The sequence below is a fragment of the Numida meleagris genome, chromosome 3 (genome assembly GCF_002078875.1).
Source record: "Numida meleagris isolate 19003 breed g44 Domestic line chromosome 3, NumMel1.0, whole genome shotgun sequence".
In the NCBI taxonomy this organism is placed as follows: Eukaryota; Metazoa; Chordata; class Aves; order Galliformes; family Numididae; genus Numida; species Numida meleagris.
This window is the reverse complement of record NC_034411.1, coordinates 29,996,697-30,015,695: the sequence shown is the minus strand read 5'-3', so window position 1 is coordinate 30,015,695 and position 18,999 is coordinate 29,996,697. Positions and strand designations below refer to the sequence as shown.

The 18,999-nt window shown below is 45.5% G+C and overlaps 1 protein-coding gene across 3 annotated transcripts in view; it reads right to left on the bottom strand.

Annotated features, from left to right (window-relative positions):
* The window catches only part of MDGA1 (MAM domain containing glycosylphosphatidylinositol anchor 1), a 126,915-nt gene that overhangs the window by 71,359 nt on the left and 36,557 nt on the right, over positions 1-18,999 (bottom strand). For 2 of the 3 annotated variants that reach the window (XM_021391446.1, XM_021391445.1), the window contains exons 2-5: positions 14,527-14,666; positions 11,732-11,906; positions 6,988-7,184; positions 4,020-4,152 (exon numbers count right to left, since the gene is read on the bottom strand). In XM_021391446.1, the coding sequence (XP_021247121.1) occupies positions 4,020-4,152; positions 6,988-7,184; positions 11,732-11,906; positions 14,527-14,666 (645 nt within the window). Of the gene's footprint in view, positions 1-4,019; positions 4,153-6,987; positions 7,185-11,731; positions 11,907-12,730; positions 12,839-14,526; positions 14,667-18,999 lie in introns of those variants that run through there. The other variant, XM_021391447.1, reaches the window with a different exon arrangement.

The window sequence follows — 18,999 nt, the reverse complement described above, 5'->3', positions numbered from 1 at the left end:
GACTATAGACCTGCAGACTATAGACCTGCAGACTATAGACCTGCAGACTATAGACCTGCAGACTATAGACCTGCAGACTATAGACCTGCAGACTATAGACCAAGTCCTGGGATGCTCTTTAACACACAACTGAACAATTGGGAACGATTCAAAATGTCTAGACTTATCCTTTGAATAACCTACTACGTGGTTTTGACTTATTTTATTTCTGCACTCTTCTCACTGCATCCCTCTCCCCAAACTGACCCCAAACTCCTCCCTTCGTATTCTCAGTTTCATTGCATCCTCCCTTTGTATTCTCTGCCTCATCCCAAGACAAGCTTTTTAAAGCCCTTGTCAGCACCATTGCTGGCTCCATCCAGACAGAGCTGAGAAAGTAGCAGTCCCCAGCACAAAGGCGGGGAGTATGTTTTAAGTAACTGCCATAATAATGCAAAATAAGACATTGTTCCATATTCATGAAGCTTGATTTAACAGCATCATTATTTCAGCCTCCCTCTCCCTGGACCCTGTGTTAATGAGCTGTGCTGGGTTGGTGTTGGATCTCTGAATTACAGCCCGCACAAACAAGGCGAGGAGGAGTGCTCTCTCCTCAGCACCTGCACCATAATTTAGCAGCACAACTACTCCTATGCTGGAATATTGTGTTGGCGCACCAAATCCAATGTCCTCTTCCTGGCTGTGGCATGTGCTTTTTGTGCCAGATGTGGACAGCTGTGCTTAAGGATGACGGTGACTCCCCCGCCCCCTGCACTGGCCCTTTTGAGGCCTGTGGTTGGAGCCCTTGAATTTTGAGAGGCCACAGCCTGCACTCAGAGCCTATGATTGCTTCCAGCATTCCAGGAGAGAAGCCCATGCCCGAAGGTTAATGCTCACTAAGTTGCAAAGCAAGGATTTGTCCTCTCATGGGCTCCAGATGGCCTCATGAAACTCGGTGAAACCCACAGACAAAATAACTCAACAGATTGTGGTTGGGCAGGTCACTTTCCTGTGGCAAGAAGAAACACAGCAGATACCAAATAGCTGTTCCTGCCCTCTGACACGGAACAGATCTCAGTCAAGGGCACAGACAAGCTGACAGATGCAGCATCTTGCCTGGGAACATCCTTGCATCCACATCAGAGCTAGAGAAAGCGTGAAACCAACTTACATCCAGAAAGATGATGTCAAAGTTGGAGAGCATGAACTAGAACTCCTGCAGGCTTTGGTTAAGATTTTGGGATCCTGTGTTGCTTGATGTGCAGATAGGACCCATACCCATCTTGCAAAGCTGTAACATGTCCTGGGCAAGGAAGCATGGAAGCTGCAAAGCTGCCACCCACACAGCTTGAGGCAGAGAGCTTCCATAGCTCCAAAATGGAGCCCTGGCTGTGGCTGTCTGCATGGGCTCCCACTCCCACTCCTATCAGCAGATAGGGGTTAACAAGCTGCAGAGATTGTTATGCATGAGATGAATCTCATTTATTTGTAACCTGTGGCAATTCCTTTTGTTCTTGGCTCAGAAAACCTGCTGGCGGAGTCTGCAGAGAAGCAAGGGGACCATTAAAAACAAAGAGTCGCTTTCAATTCCCTTTGAAGTCCAATTTGCTGCAGTAAAACTGCAGGAGAATTAACCAGCTGGGCTGCTTAATTTTGCAGAAATCAAGGAAAGGGAAAACATCAGCTCTGCCCTGCTGGAGCAGGCAATGACAGCCTAGTGCTGAGCTGGTGCCATGGTTCTGCCAGATCCAACCTGCTGCTCCAGAGCCACAGGACAACAGCAAGGAAAGACTCCTTCCTGCTGAGGCTGCAGACCTAGAGCTCGCTGCCTGCTGTGAGGGCCAAGCTGCTGACACTGGGCTGGGGAGAAGCACATCTCCATGCTGGGCACTGGTCTGCCCAAAGGTCACTGCCCAAGGAACCCAAGTGAACTATCTAAGGAGGAGCAAACAAATTGGGAGGAGCAGATTGCCTTAGCCTGACCCACCAGTTCCTCTCAAAGTGAATTGCAGCTGGGTCTATACATTTTAAGAGATCAAATTCCATGCACCTCTCCACCCTTCTCAGTTGCAGAGGCATCCTGAGTGAAGGTGGCTATGGAGGTTGCTAATGGATGAGCACAAAATGAAAGGAAGAGATCTATGCAAAACAAGGAGAGAATTATGATTTCTTTTTACAATATTTTCTCACCTGTGCACAACACTACCTACAGGGTAAGTAAGCCAGATAATATTTCATGTTAAACATTCTCATGCTATTTAACACAAACCCTACTTTCAGTGCAATGCCAGCTTCATTTTCACAGGTACCTTTTGAAACAATTTAATGGGAACACATTATCCATAGTCTCTCTGAGCTTGCGGTATCAGGTGCCTTTATAACTACGTGTAAACATGCATTTACAGCTAAAACAAGAAAAAAATCACTAGATGTACGTGCTATGTGAACAAAGTTCAGAGTTTTGGTAAGTACCTAAGAAGCTGGGTTTGACAGGATAAGAGTAATGGATTTAAGGTGTGCCAGGAGAGGTTCAGGTTGGATATTAGGAGAAATTTCTTCTCAGAAAGAGCAGCGATGCATTGGAACAGGCTGCCCAGGGAGGTAGAGGAGTCACCGTCCCTGGAGGTGTTTAAGGGAAAGGGTAAATGTGGCACTGAGGGACATGGTTAGTAGGCACAGTAGTGGTTGGTTGACAGCTGGAGTAGATGATCTGAGAGATCTTTTCCTACCTTAATGATTCTATGAATTCAGATGTATGTTGGCTTCTGATCTGGCAACAACTTGAAAATACATTTTCCCTGTTCACTCAATAAAAGCGCAGGGCTGAAATGAAGGGCTGGGCCAGCAGAGGGGAGGGGGCATGAAGAGAAATGTGATTTTTAAAAACTTCTCAAAGGTAAAGCCACACCAGGGAAGAGCAGCTGGCTGAGATCCCTTTCCTCACTATGAGCACAGGTTTTTAAAGGAAATACTCCTGCATTCTCTGCAGTTTCATTCTGAGACAATCTCAGGAAGTGACGTGAATTGCCTGAGATGTATTCACAGAGATCCTACCACAAGGAGAATATTTTTATTCCAACATGAGCTATAGTTCATTTTCTTAAGCTTATTATTTTTTTCTATCTAAATAAAATGAAGCAACTATTGTTCAGCACCCTGGGCTCAGTCAGATCAATAAACATAATTTATACTGTATCAACAATATCCCATCAACAGTTGTCAACATCAAAAGAGTTCTGTTTCCACTGCACATAGATGACACCAGGGATACAAACTACTTTGTGCTACATAAGAGAGAGGTGAATAATTCAAACACCTACATTGCCTTTCTTTCTGATCATGGAATACCCCAGAGCTGGAAGCAATTTTCTGACATTTACTTATTATTTGAAAATATTCAAGACAAGTGGGGACTCTGTCATGCTATTTTTTTTCCTTGTTAGAAGGACTGGTTGCAGTTAGGACTTTACAAGCGTTTGGTACAGGATTTCAGCTCTTACATGTCAAGCAAGAGGCACCAAATTGATATTGTTTGCAACTGGAGGAGCACTCAGACCCTGCCAGCATGGATATCAGCGTGTGTGCTGTTCTAGAATTTATTTATTGGGAAGGCACCAGAGATATCTGCTTTCCAGAAACATCCGTACCCACGGGACCCCTGGGCTGGGAGTGCTCTGAGTGCAGCTCTGCAAAGCAGCCCAGAGTCACAAGTGGATGAATTATTTGTAAGGACTTCTACAGCAGCTGCCTTGCTCCAGACTGTATTAAATTTATTTTTAAAATCACTTAGAATTATAAATAAATAAAACAGCGTCTGGATTAAAAACTCCGTTGTGCCTCAACACCTACATGTAGTCTGCTTTAATGATCACACAGCAGGTCTGGCTGAGGCACTGGCTGCAAGAAATTAAAGCATCCCTGACCACAGAACTCCTGCCCTAAGGATTTACATCAATCAGCCACACGTGTGAACTGGTGTTGGCCCTCTGAAGGCCATAGGCCTGGAAAGGCCATGGCTGCTCAGCAGGCTGCTGCATTACCTGTGGTGTTTGTGAGCTGGAAGGTGATCGATTTGTCAGGGATGCTGCAGACATTGCGGACGGACACCTGGCACGTGTAGCTGGCATAATCCTGGGGCCGCAGGTTCTTCAGCTTCAGGACTTTGGTTTCACCCTGGATATCATGGAGAGAGGAAGGGAAAGATACACGCGTGCAAAGTACAGCTCATCGCTGCAAGTCCATCACTGGGCCCAAAGCTTACAAGTAACAACCATTCAAAACTCAGGAAGCTGTGCAGACTCCAAACCCTCCAAGCTATATACAGAGGAGACACAAAGCATTTGCAGGGACAGCTCCACTTCCAGAATTTCTCTAAACACCCAGCAAACAACTGTCACAAAACCTGGAAGCGGCGCTGAATGGGTTTAGGCATATTTTTTGTCAACTGCTATCACAATCATCTTGTGGAAGTAAAAAAGCCTTAAATGTCCAAGGACAGCCCCTGAGCTCATGCTGAGATGTCAGTGGGAACCTAAATAAAGTCAGTGGGGTCTCAGCATTGCAAAACCAAAGTAAACCAGGGCTGATGCTAGCCTAAATATGGCATGATCAATAATTAAGTTGCAGAATATTCAGTACAGAAAAAAAAAAAGAGATAATTCAGAGAAATACTCAAATATCCCTCCATAACCCTTTCGATCTCTTTTCTCCAGATTCTAATCTCATTTATGCTGGCATAAATCCAGAGTGTCTGCACTGAGTTTGATAGCCTTTTCTCACACTATGGCAACAAAAAAACAAGAATCACTTGCCGGCCCTCCATCATGTTACAAAAGCAGAATAAAGTTGTTAAATTAACAATAGATGTGTTCCATAAATTTTTATTTATGGAATGCGGAAAGCTCAGAGATGCATCCTGTGGTTTGCACACCCTGCAACTCATACGTCTTCTCACGACAGCTTGTCTCTGCTGTGCTCCTTGTGCTTGTCTAAATCTCTTTTGGAGAAACCATTCCGTAATTGCCTGTAAATGTGAGAAGGTGTCAGCATGACAAATCCTCTTGAGGCAACCTCAAGGGACTGGACGATGAGCTCAAGCATGCTAATATGCAGAGAACAAGGATTTGAACTGAGTAAATTAGGAAGATAAATACCTAGGAGACCAATAACCCTATGGAAGTCCTGTCCCCCGAGATTTGTTGCTATGCTGCACAAATGATGGCATTTACAACGTGCGTGTCAGCTAGTGACTTACACAGTCATATGTATCCAGTTTATTGATTAGTAAATGTTGGGTAAATGCGTATAAACCTTCAGTGTAAATAAGTTTTTAAAAGCTTAAACAGCAAAATCTTTGTCCTTTCTAGTGCAAAGGGCTACCCAAACCTGACACTGATAGCAGTTTATCTGGCCTGTCTCAGACAATTGTACCTGCCCTGAAGAGTGCTTTGTTAAATACAATTTATTTGAGTTCCAGGAAGGTTTTACTCTCCATATGCGCTGTAGAGGTGCGCTTCACCTAACTTCAACTCTTCTCAATCCAAAGGCCCACTAGGGCAAGAACACTGCCTGACTAGAGCTGCAGGGTCATTTACATGTCAACCTGGCACTGCAGTGAACTTCCACCAAATGCCTTATTTAGCTGGAGAAAACATCTCAAGCCCTAGGACATCCCCTTGCAAAGCAATGTATCCTGTTAATCACAGTGAGCTTAATGAAAGCTGGATGTGCCCTTAGTGGCTTCCTCTGAGGCCAGGGATGTCTTGGTCGAATGCCACAGAGCACCAGACAAGACAAAGCTCTCTTCAGGACCAAACAGCAGCACTGTCCTACAGAATTTCTGCAAATCTACTTGGGAACCCACAGCTCTGTGCTCTCTCCTAGTCTCCCTGCGTGTTTCCATTTGGCTGCCCATTTCCATGACTTGCAGAAATAGCGTGTTTCAATAAAACATTAACACGAATGCATTAACAGAAAGGTTGCCTGGGGCATTGCTCAGAAATCAAACTCAGTCACAATGTGCTTAGGGCCCAGCTTTGGGAGTGCCCGAGAGCAGAACTGGACACGGGATGAAATGGGTGCCCTCAGGAGCTGCCCTCCTAGCTCTCCCTTCCTACCCATACTCCATAAGTTCTAGCGCTGATTGATATCTGAAGTATGTTCAGAGCTAGAAAAACCCCCTTGATTACCCACTGCATCATCAAGAAAGTGACTCTGAAGAAAGTGACATTCAGGGGAGTAACATGGTTGTGCAGGGGCAAGTCCAGGATAAGCAAGCAAGGGGAAGAGAGAGGATGCGGAAAGACACCTTGTCATAAGATGACGGTCAGAAAGCGCCCAGGCAGTTCAGCCTCTGCTGCTTGTAGCCATTAGGAAAAACTCTTCATCTTTTGGAGACGCTCAAGGTGAAGCCAGCCTGGTCTCTGAGCACCCAAATCTAGCTGTAGGCGTCCCTGTTCAATGCAGGGGAGTTGGACCAGATGGCTTTTTAGGGTCCCTTCCAACCCAAACAACCCTATGATTCTATAGTTTACCTCACCAAGCCCACTGCAATCCTTGTCATTCTCTCACATTGTTAAATAGGAAGCACTTACTCCTGTTTACTGAATTTGGGTGCTCATTCAAGAAAAAAGTAGCACAGAATTAGAGGAGACCTAATCTCTAGATTTTTTGCTTGGAGAACAGTCTCAGCTGCCCCACAGCCATGTAAACTTATTAGGGAAACTGTGCCCTGCTCTCAGGGACAGTACCAAAAGGGGAAGAAATGGCAAGCCAAGGATGCTAGGTTGTCATGCTCCCTCCTCCTCTCCTGCTTCTCTTTCCCCCCAAGGACCTGCAAACAGAAGAATGTACTACCAGCCCTTTTGGAGCTGGTGCTCCTTGCAGTGACCACCACCCCATCCCCACTATCATAACCCACACAGAGAGAGAAACACCATCCATTACAGAGGGCACTACATCACACCAACGTATTCATCACAAGCTCATGGAGGTTTTGCCTTTTTTCACCTGTGTGTAGAGGGGTTCATAGATGTCCACGCCATTGTCCTGACTGTGGGAAAGAGTCTCAGCTCCCCGTTTCCATATGAAGCGAGCTGGTGGGTTGGAGTTGACAGTGCAACGGAGGAAGACAGTCTTCTCCTGGTAGAAGCTGCCACGTACATCACTGATGGTCTGGTGAACGGTGAGGACAGGTTCATCTAGATCTGGAAGGAAGGTAACGAGGGCCGCAGCAGTTGTTAGTGAAGCACTGTCTGTATGTACAGCCTGCAGAGCAGATGATGCTCCAAGGGCTGTAGGGGAGAGGGGAAGCTCCCACACATTTGGCCAAGGACAACTGCTGAATTCAGAGCTGATCTGAGGGCAGGTAACGCTAACAGTATCTAAAGGGAACAGACAGGAGAAGCCAAAATTCTCCCGCTCACCACACAACATTCAGAGAATAGAAAGCACCCTCTGATTTGCAGATACCATGTGGTCTTCCAGTAAACAGTCTGATTGCCACACACCTGTCTGACCAATGGGCTGCTCATCTGACCATCAGGGACACCTCACACCCAAAATCACCATTATCAGCTTCAGTGAGAACTCAGAAGGATCCCAGGAAACATTACCTTGCCCTCATTTCCTATGCTCCTACTTTTCTTCTGAAATCACAGGGCTAAGCCCGTGGCTGTGAGATGCTGACAAGTCAAAGGGAGAGAATAGAAACCAGGACAAGATCAACGTCCTGGACAGCAGCAAGTCTTGATGGGGTGTCACAAGAACATGAGAGGCAAAACATAGCGATAGGTGTGTATAACTTCTCTCTTGTTCCCAGTTAAAGTCCTGTCTGTATTTTCTCTTTCACAATGTCTGCACTGACTCCTCAGTAACTTTTACTCACTGCATCTCTATCACCCTTTCCTAAACTGATCAGATTCTTTTCTCCCTTTACAGAAAACACTCCTTCCAAATCTTCCTTCACCATATCCGCACCAGGCAACTATTGTCATTGGATCAATGGTTATAAATAACTTCACATGCAAGGACACAAGCAATAGCCCTCCAGGGAGTGTACTTGGAGGGTACTTGCTGCTTCCACTCAGGCCACAGTGCTCCCTACTGGCTGCATTCCTGATAAAAAGGAGATCTTTACCTTGTTAGATTTTTTTTTCCCCTCCCCATCAGATATCATTGTCTGAACATCAAGGAGTCAAGGAAGCATGAAGGAAACCTCAGAGGAGATGGATCTTTCTCCTTCCAGAACCACTTTGATATTGAGTAGGATTAAATGTAAAAATCCAATTTGAAAAGCTGGGACAACTTGGCCCTCTAAAACTGAAACGTGCCCCATGACCTCAAGCATGTCTTCTTAGTAGTCTGTTGAGCTCAGTGAAGGACTTCTGTACTTTCAGAAACTTTATGAACCCATCTTCAACTGAAAATTAACTGAGGCACACACATCCAGAACGCTCTTCTGGTGCCAGCACTGTCTTTTGCACATATCAGCAGAGAGGAGGAGGACATGTGCACATCACCTCCAGCTCTTTTGTGTCACCGAATTTTCAAGATACGTTATTTTAGAGATTTGCAAGTTTGAAAGTCTGGCTCCCAGCAAGGAAGTGGGGGAGAAGAGATGAGTTTCTGCTAACGAGTCATCCAAATAACATATGTTCTCTGCTGAATCACAAGTGTTAACTGTTGGATTTGCATATTTTTGTAATAGGTATGCTTGGTAGACAGCACTTGAAATGGGACCTGAGATTTACTGGCTTGACCACAACATAGCTCAGAAAGATGAGTAGAGATGTGGACAAGGCAGGAGAAAACAAACCAACCAACCAACGACGCAAAAACCATCCAAGACTGAAGAAAAACATGCAGAGGTGGAGAAAAACAGCCCCTCTCCGTGAAGTGCTGCCTCCATGTGGCCATGACTAAACTTTACAACAATTTCTCCTGGATCTGGACTTCAGGCGCTGTCTTACTTCTTCTGCATTCCTTAATCCCCCTTTATTTGTTCACACTTTATATGAATAACTCAGTATCTACCACCCCTCTGAGGCCCTGTTTATCTGCAGGATGCATAGCAAAATGCTTCTGTTACCCATCAAAGAAGACACTCCCCGTTCAAGTCTGCTGGTTCCCAGCTACTCCCCAAATAGAAAATATTACCTTCCTTTTTCTTGCTAGACCTTTCCTCCTTCAAATCTTCCATCCTTCTTTAATAGCAGTCAGCTGTAAGCCTAATCCTCCTGAGAAAAGCTAAAATAAGACCTACGACGATACACATGTGCTTGATGTACGAGTAAAGCCACTGATGTCAGTGAGCTGCACGAATGATAAATTTGGCCCAAGGCGGCTCATGGAGAAGATCACATGGGATGTTTCATGCGCAATATAAGCTTGTAAACATGTATTCTTTCCTTTTCTTTCCTTTCCCTCTCTCGCACATAAAAACACTCTGCACTGCAGCTGCCTCTCTGCCAGCATCTGAACAACACTTTAAAGTCTCACTCAACACACACTTGGGGCAAAGGAATAACTTGCTACACAGCTTAGTGCTTCCAGTTTGATATCCTCTTGGTACCAGTGGTGCTCTCCACACAACCTTGCTGTCTAATACTATGAGTGAAGACTAGCACTGGCTGTCAAAGACACCAAGGTCCAAATGAAAGTGATTACTTACCTCTAACTACAAATACGGATGTGGGGAAAAGAGGGCTGTGTTTTCAAATTCTGGTTCATTCAGATGAAGGTTGCCTGGGTGAGCGTTCAACAAAAACTGTGGCTGTTCCTATGTGTTCCCTTATACCTAATGCAAATACTAGCAGAAAATAGATTCTCCTCCCCAAAAACCAAGTGAGCAGAACAGAGGTGCATTACCAAGTCCATCTTCAGAGTAGATGTTAGTATGAGAAAGCCCTTGGCCATCCCATTAGCCCCACAGTTCTACAGGTCAGAGCTGCATGAAGGACCACGGGATGCTACATCACTCTAGTTCCAGTCTGCATCTCAGAAGTAAAGGGAATGCCCATAGCCCATGAAGAGAGCCTCATGCAACAGCCTAGTTCCTAGAGACAAAGGCTCTGGCAAGGTGCCATACTGAAGACTGAGAAAAGCGAGACTCTTTCGATATGGAGAGTTATGTATGCAGGAGAAGAAATGGTCGGAGAAGCCAAGCAGAGCTTGGTGGGTGTCAGGACTTCTCCAACAAAGCTATGCAATGCCCATGAAGAAATGCTCATTCTGTTCGAAGTGGCCAGAGGCTCAGATGAAGCAATCTGCCATACATGTCCAATCTGCTAATCTTATGTTTTTGTTGCCCTTTTTTTAAAAATGATTTCATAAAAAATAGCAAGAAAAATAGAAGAGGTTTTGTTACTTACTATATTATACATTCTACATGTGGCTCAAGACAATTCCTCTTCATTCAGCATAGCCCAGACAAGCCAAAAGGTTGGACACTCATGCGTATATTCCAAATATGTGGGATGGTGCTCACACTCTACTACCCCCAGGACAGGGTAGGGCAAGGAAGGAGGGGAAATGAAAACCACTCCAAGCTAGATAATACAGCTGTGGATTATGAGGTTACCAAAGCATAAGGATTTTCAAGTCTGTAGCATGCTTTGTAAGAGTCACAAAATCTAAAACAGAAAATAGCGTAGTGCTTGAACACACTAGGCTCTCATCTCAAGGCTGGATAGTGGGGGGGAAAAGGATGCAGCCAGACAATGTTTCCTGCAAGCAAAGTCTCTGCCCAGACTTCAGGCATGTCCTGGGGTCTTGAAGCCTGAAGGTTGCTCCACTGACAGATAACCACAGTGCACATCAGCACAAAAGATCGTCTCGCTAGAAGGACTTTGTGAACAGGTAGTGACGGATTCAGGGAGATGAGAGTTCCGGCTGCTTTACAATCATTTGCAACTTTTGCATCAGTCCATTGCTAGTTAGACCTTCTCAGATGATGTAAGGAAAGGAATGTGGTGTTAATAGGGTCAGAGGAATCTGGAATAGTGGATAGCCAAGAGCAATGAGCAGAAGTTTCCCCTAGAGGGCAAATGACTTCAAAAGTTGGTTAGACCTTAACCCTCCAGTTCCTCCTAATCGGGGAGTATAGGACAAGTCTAACTTCCTTCCCATTTGGCCACAGCTGCCCAAGAATAAACATGAGAATGCCCAAGAATCAGCATGAGAAACTTCCAAAGGTGGAGACCTCCTAATAGCATCTCTAGAACACTAGACAGTCAGGCATTGCAAACAGACATAGAAATACTGAGTCACTACTGAAACCAAGGGATCCTCAATAGTTTCCTTCATGTCTACCCTTTCACTACTCAGCTTCTTCAGATGCATTCCAGAATCTTTTGCTCTGTTTCTACCATGCTGCAGTTAGCAATGTGGGGTTTCAGAAATGCTCCAGACATCTGAAGAACTACTGATTTCAAGAAACAAACCAAGCCAGCTTCAAAAAGAAGACAAAGAAAGCAGAAGCCATCTACAATGGTACATCCCGCATCAGTGCTAGAACTTCTGGCAGTGACAGACATCACAGTACCTAGAAAAGAGTGTTGGCATGGATAGGCAGAGCCATCTTTTTCCCAGATGGATCTGATCTCTAAGGAAAAACAGACAGCACAATAGTCCCTTTGTCTCTGAATTGGGTGCACATGGTCCTAGGGCAATGCAGCTCCCTACTGGCCCCGCAGCAAGACAGAGACACGCAGTAGAACTGTGGGAAGATCTGGGTTGCCACTAAACGACTTACACTGCACATCTACTCGAATGGACTTGATGGCAGGAACCCCAACCCCATTTTCTGCTTTACAGTAATAGCGGCCCCCCTGCAGCCTTTGGATCTTCTCAATCCGAAGGGTCTCGTTAAGCACTGACGTCTCTTGGAATTTGTCCGACGCGCTGCCAGCTGTTTTGGTCCATCTCACCTGCACAAGAATGAGAGAAACACAATCTACCAGTGACACAAACCAGAGATCTCAAGGGACAGCAGTACTCCCTTTTCTCGCCTCCCCAGTCATTTACAGAAATGGGCCCTAGAGCACCACCAGACTTTACCGAAGTTCAACTGCTGATCTCAGTACGTCTCTGCAGACCAGCTGCTGATTTTAAGCTATCACCAATTCCCATGTCCTAGCACCTGGGATAATCCTTCAGATCACACAGGCACACAGAGCATACTCATCACTCCTGCTCTGGTTCTCTAACTTGCTTAGTTTAATATCGCTATATGAGCAGCACAGGACTTTCAGCTTTAAGCCTCAGGATCCCACGTGGCTAGCAGGCCATGAAGCTATAGAAGACATCAGCTTACAGCTACGGAGCTTTTATTGCAGTCAGCACCCTTTCATCTTTCTCCGGACAGCAAGGTTATTTCTGCTGTTTGCTTTTCCAACAGTTGAAACCACTGTTACTATTTGGCTCTCACCTCCTTCCCACAGGGAACCCCACGTATGTTATTTTTATAAGTCATCCTTCTGCAGTATACAAGCTTTTACTTTGATTTTAAAACAACAGAAAAAGAAAAGAAACAAGAATGTCTTCAGATTTCAGGGTATCTTGCATTTCTGGCCATATGTTACTTGTCTTAAGGTCCTGGCTGATGGGGGCAACATAATGACATAGCATGTTGTGATGAATGGTGGCATTACAGACATTTTAATGTCTGTAATGAGGTACAGTCCAAGCTGCATTGGTACAAGCTTGCCCTCATTTTCTGCAACCCAGATGACAGAAGGGAGAGATGGCTTACTTCAGCCCATTGGCTGCCTATATCAGAAGCTACCCTTCTAAAGGCTGATGACTCTGATGGTCTCCACACTTGCACCATCTAGATTCTGGGGCTGGGATCCAACAGGATCTGCCAACAGAAAGGAGAGAGAGTTTCCTTCACCTTTGGCAACGGATAGGAAGGACCAGATACCTTGACCTGCTGCCCCAGGCTTTGCCTAAAGCTCACTACCACTACCTGATTGATGCTGATACTCTAGAAATGACAGGCATGCCTAGATCACCATCTCAGAGAACCAGGCTGAGCAGACTTTTGGAGCTAACGATCAAGGATTTATTTAGCCTTTGTAGGCTTATTATGAAATTGTCTGAGGGCATCAAGTCTCCTGTTTGCAGGAATACTTCAGCCAGCTCTTTAATCTTTTCAATTTCAATCCCATTTAAGTATTTTGGCCACATTTTCTTACTTTAATGACTGGCTGATAGGAGGGAAAAGAAAAGATTAAACAAAGGTTAGGAAAAGAGCTTAGCTGGGGAAGAAATCTATTTGCGAAGAGACAGGGCAGAAATAGGACACACGCCATGCTTAATGTACACAGGTCCCAGCCTCCCTCATCATGCCTGGTTCTACATGACAGTGTCCCTTGTGTGCGTCTGGGCAGTATCACACCTCAGTGTTGCCCATGAATATGCTTTCTGCATCAGGTTCTGCTACAGAAATCTCTCTTCTCATCTTCCTCATTTCTGATGTACACAGCTATCATCCACCTAGCACTGCCACAAGTCTAGGCTGATCATTCTTGCTGGCTTGGTCCAGATTTATTTATTTTTTAATTGCTTCCAGCATATGCTTTGACAGACAATCCATTTCAAATCCTGCTGTCCAAGTCTCTCTCCTTCTCCTTTGTTATCTCCTCTCAGTCAAGCATCTATTCATGAGCAAGTCCACGTAGGGGTTAATTGGCATATGCTAATGTATAGCTGCTCAGCACAAATGTCTTTGGCAAGATTGAGAAAGAGGGCCGAGAAGGTGCACGTATCATACTTGGATCCCTTGAGTGTATTTTGGCACACCCTGTCTCCCAGCACACACCAGCTGTCACTCCTACCATACTGTCCAAGAGCAGGCAAACCCATGCTCTGGTTCAGGGTCTTTAGAAAACACATTCACACTGATATTGAACCAGTCTGCTCTGAGCATGTGAGGGGTGTGGAGGGGGCTGCACGGGACTTGAAGCTATGCAGACCCCTCCAGGGACCCTGGGGAAGGACTGTAGCACTTAACCATATTCACTCTCAAGCTTCCTCACTTAGCTGTGACTGACCATAGCACGAACATCTCCAGCACTGCAGGTCTTAATATGCCTCTGGTTGGTGGCTCTAAAGTAAGGACCAGTGGGCTCTTTGTGAAGCTCTGTGGAGTGCACTACAAATAACTTTCCAAACTCCCAAGCAAATTCCCCTTGCCTGCACATCCAGAGAAATAAGAGAGAGGTAAGCCATGAAGGACCTACTTCTGTGGCAAGCATATAGGTCAAACTTTCTCCAGCCTGTTCAGGAGGCTGTAGGAAGAGGGTCAAAGGTTCAAGGGTGGATTGTACAATGGGCTGCTCTTCATTTTTGAGGGAAACTTCACATACTGAATACTGCTAGCAGTTTTGGGTAGGCTCCTGAAAAGCAGTTTGGATCATATTCTTTGAAAACAGGGCTTCTTCACAGTTTGAACAGTTAGTATTTGTGCTATAGGACATCACTACCTGGCTCCAACATGCAGGAGAAAGCTGGGCATCCTGCTGACAAGTGAGACTGAAATCTTACCTGTGGCCGGGGGTGTCCTGTGACCAGACACTGCAGGACCAGCGTGTCCCCTTCTCGAATCGTGTAAACACGTTCGCTGATGTTGTCCTCCTTCACCACACATGCCTGCCCAGCATGGATGATTTGGGCCTGAGCAGGAGCTGCAGAGAGTAAAGAAGAGATAGAGGAAACGAGCACTCTACCACCTTGAGTCTATCACCCATGACAGCTGTTCCCACAGCAGGATGGAAAAGCCACCTCTTGAACCATAGAAGGGAAGAGCCAGACAGTGCTGGATATGAGACACAAAAGTCTCAGAAGATGGAGAACTGAGCAGTTATTTCCTGGGAGCCTGGTATCAACTGCTTCTTTAAGTCCTTTGGTGCTGATGAGATTAGCAGCTCTAGGCACTGAAGAGAAAATATGGAGTATTTTTAAGACCTTCCTGAATGGGCTGAGGACCAAGGACTCCCTGCTCTCCCAGAAATGAGCGTACACAAGCAGTTAAAGCAGGGATCTGGTCAAATGCAGCTGCTCTATGCCAGTCTAAAACAGGCCTGATGACTGTGATTTACTATGCAGGGGGCTAGGATAACTGCTGAGTGGAGTCAGAAAAGGCCTTAATGCTCTGTACAGCTTTCAGCATGTCCCTAGAACATGCATAGTGCGTGCTACAGGAAAAACAAGTCTTACCCAAATTAGTCAGTGACCCATTGCAGCCCTGTGCCGGAGGGAACAGTCTCTGTGGGACCAGAAAACCCATTGCCTCTAGGGCTTCCTCACTCCTCTCAGGACTCCAGGAGGAGACCAGCAACTGCCAGTCCAGCCAGGAGAGTGAGTGAGTTGTGCAGGGGAAAAAAATCATGGAAAGAAAGTTCCCAGAACAGAGTTTAAGAACTGCATGTCTCCAACCTGCAGGTATGATCCACTGTAGCTCTAATCAACAGCAGGGAGAGAGAAACAGTGAGAGAACAGGATCTAATAACAAAACCACCTTAAGTCTAGAGGTATGTATGAGCAGCCCTTGGTTCCCTACTCCAAAAGCATCTGTGTGATCACTGAAGCAGCTGAGATGTATTGAAAGTGACTGCACAGCCCAATGAGACACCTGTGCTTGTTCGAGGGGAAAACTCCAGTCACACTTCAAGGAACAGAGAAACCCACATGAGTGTCTAAGAACTGCTACCTCAGTGAGAGTGCCCCTGGGATGCGCTGCCCTGTCTTGCTGCAACACTTCCAGGTGACTCCAGAGTCACAGCTCCAGCTACCATTAGTGAAATACAACGCAAACAAGGCAATGACAAGTCAGGTGATCCAAGGGCTTAAAGCGAAGAGCCTCAGTGAGCCTCCTGAAACACTGATTTGTACAACCTGTTACAGCTGAACTGAGCACCCACTTTTTAGTTAGCTGAACTACTACTTTCTTTTTCTTTTATTAAACAGTTTCTTAGTCTGCCACAAGCATGAACAAAATTCTCTAAACCCAACCATATGGGAAACAGAAGTGCTCAGATTTATGCTGGTTTCATCCACCAGCAGCACAGGCCTAGGGCAGGCTGGGCTTGGGCAGCAGAAGAGATCTGCCTTTGAGGTCAGCCTGTACAAACTGGTGTCACCACAAAGCACTGATCCCCGAGCAGCTACGACACAAGAGTGGCCACAGAGCTGTGGGCAGCCAGCTGTTCCTGCTGCTGGGCTCTCCAGCATGGCACAGTCACCTGGCACTCAGGCAGCAAGCTATTTCCTCTTTTTAGAATCATAGAATTATTTGAGTTGGAAGGGACTCTAAAAGGTCACCTAGTCCAACTCTCCTACAATGAGCAGGGACACCTACAGCTATATCAGATTGCTCAGAGCCTCATCCAGTCTGACTTCGAGTGTCTTCAGAGAGGGGGCTTCTACGACGTCTCTGAGCAACCTGTGCCTCACCACCTTTATTATTCCCTCCAGTTTGGTGCCACTTGGTTGGCAAAATCATGATGGGCTCATTACTACCCAAACTATTGACTAAGAGAAGCAATATGTTTATTTGAACAATACGATGGCACAAACATGGACAAATCACTTAATCTTTCTCATCTGCAGGACTTGCAGGAACCTGCCTGCCATCTCTGAAACCAACAAAGTACCACTGATAGATCTGAGCAGATGAGTGACCTTCACCTGCCTGGATGGAAGAAAATTCTTGTTGAACACAGAAGAAAGGAGAAAGCAGAAGCTTATGTATGTGCATATATACATATGAACACGTGTATATGCTTTTTAAGTAAAAGTGACTTGTCAGTAAAAGTCTGCATGATTGCTTGCCAAGTGAACAATAGCAAAGGAGCAATGCGGCTGTCCATGTAACCTTTGCCAGTACACTTTAATCCATAAGATCATCTCTTATCACGCTGCTCCAGCCCTCTGCAGACATGCCATAACATCTCTACCCACATGCACTACAGAGCACTGCTCACAATGCCAAGATGTACTCCATGATGCTGAAGACTCCCTGCTCTATGATTAAAAGAGACAAAACCTTTCCCTTCCTATCAAGTAGCATATTCTCCCCTGACCTGTGCCACCCCTGTTTCAGTGGGGTCCTGACACCCTGCAGCAGCAAATGGAAAAGTTTGCTTGGAATCTCTCTTCCCATTCTCTGGGCTACATTGGCCGGCTGGTGGCTCTGTTCTCCCTTCGCGAACATGACCTTGTTGCAGAAACTAATTGCCAGCCATCCTGTGGAGAATTAGAATATTTACCCGCAGCTCTTGCTCCCAGTTAAATGTTGCCCTGAGTTTCTCGGCTGTGCCCCACATGGTGCACAATCTCTTCAGCCTCAAGCCTTCCAACTTGCATGCTTCTCCCTTTGGCCATCCCACTACCATACACTCACCTGTCTTCTGTAACTTCCCTTCTGCCTAAAGGCATTTCTACATCGGGAATTTCCACAGCAAAACATTAAGTACAGTTGTACAGTACAAGAGGGTTTTTGTGCAACCACTGTGGTGCCAGAATACTTTGTCATCATCATTGTTGCCTGAGTTTATATAATATTTCTATTGAACAAATCCTTATTCTGCCATGCAAAGCAATATATGGTACTAATCTATAGCAATATGACAATGCTGGAGATAAATGTGTCACAGTTTTGTTCTTCTCTCCCCAATTCCCCCTGGGTCCACCTGAGCTGTCACAAAGCTTAGAAGCAAGGGTATGTACATTCAGCTTTGTTTGCATTACCATCAGGAATACCTTAAGCTCCATTTAGTGGAAAGGGACATTGCTTTAACTGAATCACTACTGTTCAAGCTGTAACATCTCTCTTGCAATCACAGCACTGTGTCTCCTGCAACATTTTGTTATGCCTTTAAATGCCCTATGAACCCCTATCTCTCAAAAGGGAGACCAAAACATCCTTGGATGCAACCTGACAGTAGTGAAGGCGTGGGGGCTGAGGGATGAATCCAGCTCCTGAAGGATTGTGTTAAATCACAGGATGGGACTCCAGAAGTCTTGGTTCCAAGCTCAGCCTGCCACAGCACACAAAAGCTGGGAAAGCTGCCTCATTCCATACCGCAGACAGACAGAAAGATGGTGAGGATTAATCGTTCTTCTAATGTGTTTGAACAGAAAAAAATACATTATTGTTTGACAGCACCCCAGGTCTCCTGGAGGATTTCAGGATGCTGACAGTATGCCATCCTGTCATCCTGGTAATGCGCAGGACCTGTTTATCAGAGGGAACAGTTTCAAGAAGGCCCTTGCGAGCAAAAAGGAAGGCTGGAGCACTAGGTCAGGTGCTGGAGATGGGGAAAGAATCTCAGCCATTCTCAGAGGTGCCCCACAAGTAACGAGTCTTGCAGATAGAGCCTGCCCTACTAAACTTTTCAGGAGCAGAACTGCACAAAGCTCTCCAGAGAAACTGAGTCAACCAAATATTCAAAACCAGATGCTTTACAATGCAAAATTCAAGCTCTGAACCTGCAGCATTAAGCCCTTCCTCTGAAAAGAGCTGGCTTGCAACACATTTGGCCCCTGCATCAAGATTTCCTACTATGCTTTCATTTGATATATTCACACATTAAAACAAAAGGAAATTGGAGTGGGTAAAATAATTTTATTCCCAATGCAATGTACTGTACAATGTTATTATTATAGTAATCTGGAAAGTTTATGACACTCTTGGTGCTTAGAGGTTGCTAATATCGTTAAAAAGTAGAAAAGGAGAGAACTGTTTTTTGGAGAGGACTGAGTAACGTGCATTTGGTTCACAGGCCTAGCCACTTCATCTTTTTGAACCTGAGATCCCCTAACTCTGTGATGGTAATGATGAGAAGTCCTTCACAGAGAGGACGGTAAGAGATGGATAGTGCATTGCCAGGAGCCAAATAAAAACCTATAGCTCAAGTAAGGCAGAGAGAGAGAGAGCGAGCGCAAAAAGACAAATAGGTAACAGCATTCTTTGGTCTGTATCAGCTTATTAGATATTCTAAATTTTGGGGGGGGGGG